At 42.1% G+C, this 10029-nt stretch overlaps 1 protein-coding gene across 1 annotated transcript in view; it reads left to right on the top strand.

The window, feature by feature from the left end:
• Positions 1-2199: 2199 nt before the first annotated feature.
• LOC111233823 (xenotropic and polytropic retrovirus receptor 1 homolog) overlaps positions 2200-10029 on the top strand; it is a 57719-nt gene continuing 49889 nt past the window's right edge. Inside the window, exon 1 of the mRNA XM_022761728.1 lies at positions 2200-2638. Within this exon, the coding sequence (XP_022617449.1) occupies positions 2570-2638 (69 nt within the window). The 5' untranslated portion in view covers positions 2200-2569. The remainder of the gene's footprint in view (positions 2639-10029) is intronic.

Here is a 10029-nt window from a genome sequence, read left to right as displayed (position 1 = left end):
TACAAATGCTGATGATGGAGAAAATAAAGAAAGCTGAGTAACTGATGAGATATGAGGCTGTCACTATCGGGCTATTTATCTAATGTGTTATAACAGCTTATAAACGATTTATAAAGTGTTAACAAGCTGATTAATAAACTGGTTGTAAACCATCTATAAATCCTTTATAAGCCGAGTCTTATTGTGACGTGGCACTGTCATTTCAATTAAAGAAACTATTGTCCACTATCTATACTATAACTACTATATAACTACTATTGTCTACTATCCATTCAGTTACACTCACCATTATTTGAAGTACACACACAGTGGTTTAGAAACCCCACCACCAACTAGTGTGTTGGTATCACAGTGATGCAGACACAAGGCAGGGCAGGCCCCCTGCGTAGACTCAGCCTCAAACCTACGCAGAAGTACAAACCAAGCTTTACAGTTCAGAGACCCTAACATAAGGGCTGCAATGTCACAATCAAACACCAGAGAGTGCTATTATTCTGATCACCAACACCCCCCTTGAAAATAACTGAATTGGCAGCTGTTCTCTCATGAGACTTAGAAAACAACAACAACAACATCTGTATGACTTACAGAAATGTCAGAAAGTGTCCAGAGAGTTAGATCATCAAATGTCCTGCCACTGAAAAAAAAATTAGATTCTCTTAACAAGTTGACCTTCATTCACTTTTGTTCATTCTAAATTTACATAGTGAACAGAACATTCAAACATTAATTAAGAACCTCCCTCCCACTCCAAATAACACAACAGTCTCTTCAGCAGGTTGTTGAAGACAAGTATGTGAAATGGATGTGTATGTAAAAGAATTGGTTACAGGTGTTATATTCAATAAGTAGAAGACAAATCAGTCATAGCTTTACTAAAGGCACAATGGGAACATGTATTATGGTCCTCCTTCAGAGGCACAATCCCAGTACTTACCCATGGCTGTGTGAGTTTTGTTTGGTCCGGGACTTAAAGTATTTAAATTACGACCAGTGTGTCAAAGGATTAAAGCTAAGAACAAAGCTGCAGTCATGTTTTATATTTCTAGGAATTTTTTTGTAACAGTGGGGAGTAGGTTTCTGTTGGACTTCTATTCTTTGAACCTGTGCATGTGATGTTATTGTCATCACTTCCTACAGGATATTTTCATTGTTCTCCATTGCTATATTTCCATTCTTCCGACCCCCCCCCCCCCCCCCCCACAAAAAAACAAAAAAAAACAAAACAAAACAAAAAAATAATATATAAATCATGAGTGAGTGTGAGGTTGTTGTCAGGTATGTATCATTCTGCTTCATTTTTCCATGTGTGTTTATTTATGGATCTTGTGACTGGATTCTCATCAAGTCAAACAGAAACACACAGAGGATATGTGATGGAAACTTTCCACAAACACACACACACACACACACACACACACACAGAAAAGACAATCAACATCTACGTCATCTTCTCCCAAAGGTGACTGGCAACGTCACGTATGTGGCATTCAGGTGTTATTGGATTATATAATGTTTGTTCACTGATGTACAATGCATAAACAAAATTGAGAGGAAACAGCATCAAAGAGATGAAATTAAACTGATTTTTCCATGTTGAAATGTTTCTCAGAGACACAGGCCTGAACAGAATACTACGCTGAGGATGCATTCTTTATTGATTCACATTTTGTCATATTGGCTAGGGTTAAAATATCTAGGGAAATCTATCTAGATTTAATGAAACACATGAAGGATAGAGATGCTGGTGGAAGCCGTTCGAGGACCCGAGGGTAGGCTAACTCGTTGTTTAAAGGTGTCTTTCATTTTAGATGTGAAAATTTTCTGGTCTTTTTGGTCTGAGGGGAAGTTCAACAAAATTATCTTTGTTAAAGCACAAGCAAAATCCAGCAGAGTGAATGAGAAAAAAACCCCATCTGTTGATGTACAGGAACAGTAATGTGTGAGTAAAGCATCAAATGACAGCTGTTCCTGTGCTGATGCACTGACTGTATAGTTCAGCCCTCCTCCTTCTATGACAGCAAGCTCATTAAGTTTAAAACCGACCAGTTTCCTAAGGAATGCCGCACACCCGCTAACGGTTGCACTCAGGTTTGACTCGTTTAAATATTTCCAACTGCACCTGAACGCCGCAGGAGACGGGAGGTGGAGAGAGCTGAGGCTGAACGACAGAGAGAGAGAGGAGGAGGAGGAGGGGGGAGATAGCAAGACCCAGCTAGCGCCAACACTGGGAGCCTGTGAACCAGAAACTAAACGCTAAATTTGCGACATTGGCGCCTGAGATTGAAGCAAAATTGAAGCATTATTCTGTGGCTAAGATGTGACTCTACCTCCGTCGAATGTGTCTCAAACGACAGAAATATGTGCCGGTAACTATCGCGGTTAACGTGAAGACGAAAAGGGCATCTCTGTGTGTTTGACCGAGCAGCCCGATCGTAATCTTCGGATGAGAGTTCCAGTGTGAACGTTGGTGAACCATCACGGCAGAAACCCCCTTCTGTTCAACTGAACCGACCCGGTCCTGGTTACTGTAGAGGCGGCCGAGGGGGGAACCACCAAGACTGTCACCATGAAATTCACGGAGCATCTCTCAGCGCACATCACCCCGGAGTGGAGAAAACAGTACATCCAATATGAGGTGAGTTAGCTTCACGTTAAATCTGCTGCTCTCCAGTAGCCACTAGCTAGCTGACAGGCTAACGAGGCAGCCTCTGACGTACAATTGGATGTCTGCCCAGTTTTCTACCGGTTATTACTGTTCTTATGGCACTGGTTGGTGATGGCCTCCTTGTCTTTCTCCCTCCCGCTGTTCCACAACAGGAAGACAGGAACTGCTTCAGTTGTTACGTCCGCAAATCAAGCAACTACATACCAGCATTAGCTAGCAAAATTAGCTAGGTTTGTTTTGTTGCTCTGCGGGTTACTACCTCAGTCACATCAAGCTGTGCTGAGCTGCTGTGTACGCGGGCCCTGCGTGTCTGGATGTCTGTCTTCTCCAGCTGCTTGGGATGTGTTTAGGAGACAAAAGGCATTCGGCTGAGTCATCATTTATTGAGCGGGTTAATCTATGCGCCTGCTAACCCTCCGTCTGTTCTCAGATGCTGACCCAGCTCCTAGTTAACGCTGCCCGCGGTCGAAAGTCAGGGTTTGCTGGGGTCACTGGGTGACTGAGAGTCCGGTCTGCATCCGATCTGCAACCTTTGATCCATTAATGCTATTAATGCTCTCAGTTCAGCTCTCACCTTTATGATGGAAGCAGGGCAAATTAACAAATGATCAAAGGGTCAAAGAACCCTATTTGCATTTGTGCCAGTATATTTTACACTGGTATTCAAAACGCTGTCAAGGTTATTTTTATATAGCAAAACATGCTGCTGATCCTGAGAGAATGGCAGTTCTTATATAAGTCTTATTGAAGCCATACCAAGCTTATAAAGGCAAATCAAAGCTGTAACACAGCTGCTCTCCTTTCATTACCAGTAGTCAATCTGCAACAGTCCTCAGTAATCAGTAATGTAAAAGGCACACAGTTGAGTTAATCATTAGGTTAAACTGTCACACAAATAATGCCAGCACCAGTTCTGCAGGACAGGTGTTAAGCGTGTGTCAGTGTGCAGGGATTTGAGTTTTGCCCAGTCTGAATGAAGCATCAGATCTGCGTCCTGAATCTAAGTCCACAAACAATTGTACTCAAGCATCTCCTCTCTCAATCCCTCCTTTAGCAGAGACCAACAGGAAAAGACATTAAAGAGACCATTAAATACAAAATAGATGGTGGTGAAAGTTCAACAACCAACAGAAATGTCACATATCACACGGATGGCCTGGTCAGATCGAACACAGAATTGCTTAAAGATGATGTGTAGAGTTCCAACACCATGAGGCAAAAGGTGAATTGTAAATCCACTTCTCAACATTTGTTTTTCAGCTTTCATCAACTGTTACTAAAGTAAAAAATAACTCAAGAGGCAGTGTATTGCTCAATAGCTGTAGTTAGTAACCTGAGAAGGAGATGACGGAATATGTGTTTGATACGATGAAATACAGAGGGGAGTTTGCAGAACTTCTTTGTCACATAAGATCAGGGGAACTGGTGTGATGAGATCAACAGGATCGTTTCAGTGGAGAAGTCTCACCACTCTGTTGTTGAACTGTTCACACACACACAGTTCACCTGCGGTCATGGAGTCATGGTCAGCGTAAATGAAACTTTTTGGTTCTGCAGTCGGGACCACACCAGCTAAGCACATTAACCAGACGACAGCCAAGTTACTTACATGATCAACTTTAATTACATGCAGTTTATATAATCTGCTGCTGGAGATGTTTGTCATTTCAAATGGAGAAAACAATAGTTACAGTTAAAGTGGAAAAGCATGTTACCTGAAGGCTTTGAATGTCGCTCTTTGCTAATACAAAAAAAGCAAAAAAAAGGGACAAATACAGGGCTGCATCCGATAATTATTTCTATTGTTGAATAATCTGCAGATTATTTTCTTGATAAATAGATTGCTCCATAAAATGTGAGGAAATGGTGGAAAATACCCATCTGATGTCAGTCCTAAACTCAAAGATCTGCAGTTTACTCTCCCTGAAGACAAATAAGAGCAGTTAGTCAGTATGTCTGAGAGGGTGGAACGAGGGATTTTTGATTTAAATGATTAACCAGTTATCAAAATAGTTTCAGATTAATTTTCTGTCTAATGATTTTTCTATGAGTGTGCATGTCCAATCTATGATTGCATGATTGATTTTTTAATTTCGATTTTGGCTTCCAATGATTATAAAAACAAGATAATCAAGATAAAGTGATCATTGTGCTGCTTTCTGTTTTGCAATACGCTCTTCATTTGTCTTGTGTTATGAATCCAGCGCACCCCTTTCCTTTTTCACACTTCTCTAAAAGCTCAGACTCCCTCTCAGCCAGGCTGTGGCATTAGTTTAGTTTAGCTCGAGCCAGGATGATGGAAAACGCCTTTGGTCAAGAAAGGTGAAACCAATCTAGCTGTTTGGAAACACTTGCTTTTCCCATACTGTGAAAGATTTGCTATACGGCGGTATTTTCAGTATGTTGTGGAAGTGCACTAAAACATAGTTGATCTTATTTATTTTATACTACTGTATTTCAAGGAAATCCACTATTAAAAAGACAAGGTTTTATGAGTTTGATTGGTGATGTCCCGATTGATCGGCCGATTTTCATTGAAAATCCGTGGTCAGTAGATGGGAATTCATTCTTCTAGTCAGCGATCACCTTAAAACCGATCACCTGTGGTTAACACTCTGGTGTCTGTGGCTGAGAGAAGAACTGTGTGCTGTGTAGTGTAGTCCTTTCTCCCACATTGTTTAATGTGACGGTGCGCAACAGGTCACCACAAGAAAACAAGATGTTAGCCGTGTGGAACTTTTACAAAGTGTGTGAGACTGCTGTAACATGTACCATCTGCAATGCATGACAAAAATGATCAGTGTCAGCTGTGGATCGGCCGGTCTCACTCATAGATGACGATATCGGTATTGGCGGTAAAAAAAAAAACATGATTGCCATCCCTAAGTTCAATAAATACATGATGTTTCCAAAGTTGATGAGTAATCGTGTTGAACAATGATGATATCAGCCAAAATAATCGTTATCATCATTATTGCCATAATCGAGCGGCCTTACATTGGTTGGGCCATAATGTTAACTTACAGCTTTGGACTATCAAGCACAGATCTTGTTATAAAGTCTTTTCATGTCTTCATTGGTTTCATATATTATTATGATTGCATCAAAGAGATGCAGCAGTTTCTGCTCCAGTTGTGACTGACAGGACAGGAATACATCATATATGTGTATAAATAAGCTGTAAAGTTGCTTTGAGAGGTGTAGTGCTGTACACTGCTGTGAGGACAGATGTGGCAGGAATGCAGTGATCGTGTTTTCCTGCTTCTCTCCATCTCTCTGCACCTGTGAGCAGCAGTATCTGCATTGTTTGGGGATGGTAGTCGCAGTATTCTGATAAGTCATCGCCTCTGCTCTGCATAGTCACATACTGGTATGGCTCAGTGTGACTGCAGCATGTTCTTTCACTCAGTGTCACTGACTTTGCCTCCGAACCAAAAACCTCCAATGTTATGACATTATGAAGATCTGGGATTTATTTTAAGTGACCTTGAAATACCCAGTGATGGTGTTGTATATATTTAGATTATTTATTCATTGGTTCATTGGTGCATTTGTCTGTTCTTCCAGTCGGTATGAGACAGAGGAAAGCTCTCTGGCCTGAAGTCAGTAGCTATCAGTCATCTCCTCTCTGCTCCCCTGACACTTTGTTTTAGTTCTGTGTCCTTTTTGCAGCACAGTCATATTAAAAGGTATTTTCCTGCTGGTCCAAATGCAGTCTGATGAGCAGCCTCAGCAGTGCTGTTCACTGTTACATCAGCCTACCTCCTTTTTAGGATTCACCCCACTTAGCTCAGCTCCAGAGATCCAAACAAACCAAATCAGCTTCTGTAAAAACCAAACCAAAGAGACCTCTGGTCAATTAGAAAGCTTCTGAAATGCAGTCTGGTCTGTTGGAAATTCTCCTGCCAAACGTTTGTCTATAGAAATGACCTTGGTCTCTGTTGGAATAAAATGTCTTCAAGATGAGTTGAGGGGGAAGTAAAATGCAGGGACAAAGTTGATGCTTGTGTTGTTATGAAATCTATTCAAAGTATTTATTTCCTGTTCGGTGTCACAGTGGTGGTGAAGTGGTCAGCTGAAGGTTCTGTGTGTGAACCTGCCGGCTGCCCGGGGCCTCTCTGTGTGGAGGTTGCATGTTCTCCTGGTGCCTGCGTGGGTCTCCTCTGGGTGCTCAGGTTTTCTCCCACAGTCCAAAGACATGCAGGTTAAGTGGTGATTCTAAATTGGCTGTAGGTGTGACTGTGAAGGTGAATGGTTGTTCTGCATCTGCCCTGTGATTGACCACGATGTACCCTGCCTTTTGCCCAGTGTTTGCTAGAGCCCCCTGCTGTACCTAACTCTGATGGCAGGAAATATTGTGATATTTAATAATATTGAACATCGATAATATTTAATTTTTTTGATTAATTCATTTATTTTTGCAGTTTTGCACAGTCTGGTCTGTTGCCGAGTCTGGCCGTCATTTCTCTATTTGCTTACTGTACATTGAACCTCAGTATGTGACACATAAGACTTTGAACTGCTGTTCAGTGGCAGCATTGCTTTTATTTTGGAGGAGCTGGCCTGAGTTAAGAGGGAACCAGTTGACAGACTAACTGCCAACCATTACGTATATCACAATATTTGGATTGGACTGCATCAAGATATTACATTTAGGATATCGTCCCAGCTTAACTAGGTGTGAACTGTCCACTTGTGATCGGATCACAAGATATTGTCCTTCCCAAAATATTTGCATGAAGCTTTCTCAACTTTCCCCTGTAGTGTAGCTGCAGGTGGGCGATCTGGCCTAAAGCTCAAATGACAATCTTGATGTGTTTGTGTGCTCTGGTTTTATTGTGAAAGTCCTGACAGGTTCCGCCACTTTGACGCCTCTTTTGATTTGTTTGTCTCGCCACTATTCTTCACCCACAATGTTGTTTACAAATTGTGTCACAAACAGTGTCACTTTTTTCTTAGTTCATATGGAGTATTTGTTTGGACGTAGTTGTTGTTTATTTATGAGGTGCTATATGTAAGTGTCTTAATTTGAAAGTTCAGTCTACAGGCAGGTCTCTGGTCCCAAAGACAGACTCTAACTCTACTGTCTTGCAGCTGGTGACAGTGGTTCTTTTTCTGCTGAGGTGGAGAACTGGTTCATGTGCAGCTACACCAAGGCTGCGGGGCTTCAAATCCAGGTCTCATTCACAGGCTATGTCCACACTACTACGTTTTTGTTTTAAAACTCATCTCTTTTGCTACATTTCCTCCTCCCGTCCATACGACTCCAGAGATTTAGAGTGCAGAAACAGTGACTCAGAAACCCTGCTGGACCTGTTTTATTTCGAAAACTTTGGGGTTGTGTTGTAATCTGGATGGAAACTAAGACTTTTGGAAACCATGACGTAGACACCCACGGTCTCTCCTGATTGGCTCTCATCAGCCTGGACTACCAGTGGTGAATACAACATGATAATGAATTACAGTGTTACTGACCTTGTTGTCTTTGCTAGCAGCTGTTGTTCAGTTCAATTTTGCATTTTAATGCTACAACTGTCTTTGCTGTTCCTTGTTCAGATGATTTTCTATACAACCAACTGCTGCTGCTTTACACTGGCACATGCCTAGTGTAGGTGAATGGTCATGTGATATGTTATATGATAACATGTATATGTTTTCAGGTGTGTTAGTCTGGACAGAGATTGAGAGATTTGTTTTAACACGGCGCTTTAAAATGATATCGTGGTCGTGTTGAGGTAGTCACAACAGCCATCCCAGCTTTTGGAATCAGTGTATGTGAAATGTGTTGAACAGTGTGTTTTAGTAAGTGACACTGAATGTAAACATGACTTAAAACTCTGCAGGACACCTTTTCTTAATGATCAAACTAAATGTTAGCTGCAGCCTTTGTATATTATCAGAAGGGTTATGTGACTGACTTAAATTACCAGCCCTACACTGTGCATCCTGAGACTGTGATTCTGTCTGGGACAAACACTGTGGCTCAGTGATGTGAAGGTGATACTCAGCCTAATATATCTGTGAAACAGTGACCGGGAGAAGTATAATTATCTCTGTGCACTTGTGTTGCTTATTTCCACAGTAGTTTGACATGGAGTGGGTTTCTTCCTGCTCCTGCAGCGTTCGGACACAGACCAGATGTAGCTTGTTGTTCCATCCAGCTGTAGATCTGGCCCCAGGCCCAGTTAGTTTTAATCCTGTGAAGATGTAGGACCCAGGCCTCTGAGGTTTGCAGAGCCATGCTGAACAGGGCTGTTACATGCACGCCATGTTTTTTCATGGCAGCTGTGTCTGGGTCGGACACCTAGCAGGACAGTTAGATAAACAGAGGTGCACCCTGAGCTCAACCAAAGAGGGTCAGCTCCTCTGTTTTCATGTTTCAAACCTGCCATGATTCATCGCAGCTCCTGCTCAGCTCAGGCTGTTGACACTGCAGCAGGTTTATCTGCAGAAATGTGTGAGATGTTCTGATTCATTCTGGACAATAGGACAGAGTCAGACTGACTGTTGACACACTGGCTTCATTTCCCAGTAAAAATGTGTGGTGGAAGCAGCTTTATTTAACCTGACAGATTCCCAGCGTCACTACCACACAGGGATTATAAGAACATTAATGCCTGACGGTCGACTGTAGCAGTGTCTGGGTAAAAACCTGCGTAATGACTGCAGGACTGGAGCTCTCAGTCAGCTGTGAGAGACTTGGACCAGGCACAAACAGGGTTTTTCCTGGCCGCAAATTAGGCGGGGGTGGTACTATGCTGTACGAACCATCGTAAATAAACATCGGCCTTTAATACACTCGTTAATACACTGCTAAAGACTTGGTACTCTCGCCTTGACTCCTCTCTCGCGCTCTGATCCTCTCCTCCACCGGCACCTTCCACTTGTGGCTGAGGACTAGGCCTACGGTCAGTCCTGACACATTAACCTTATCTCGTCAGTAACATGAATGAACTTCTTTTCCCATATTAGAAGCACTAATGATGTCTGCACTCTGCACTGTTTCACCTGTTCTCGTGATTCTCCTCCTCATGAACTCTCTTTTTAAAATCGTCTGTGATTTGAGAAATTTCTGCAAAAAAAAACCTATACACGATGGGATGTAATGTTAATTTGGGGAAACTTTTCAAGAAACTGGGTGTGCTTCGATGTAAAAGAGATAACATTCACTTGTTTGAATAGCAGCAAAATCGGGTCGCCACCTCCTGCAATCAGAAAATCCAGCGTGCTCGTATTCTTCTCCTTTGGTAATTTCGGATGGCTCTGTCTTGTGTCCGACCAAATGTCCAAAACCCAAATTATCAATCACTTACTGTCTTATGTGACAGAGAAAAGCAGCAAGAAGCGGGAACCTTTTGGCT

The sequence above is a fragment of the Seriola dumerili genome, unplaced genomic scaffold (genome assembly GCF_002260705.1).
Source record: "Seriola dumerili isolate Sdu_G_001 unplaced genomic scaffold, Sdu_1.0 BDQW01000432.1, whole genome shotgun sequence".
Classification (NCBI taxonomy): Eukaryota; Metazoa; Chordata; class Actinopteri; order Carangiformes; family Carangidae; genus Seriola; species Seriola dumerili.
The sequence above is the reverse complement of the archived record's forward strand: the minus strand, read 5'-3'. Positions and strand labels throughout refer to the sequence as shown.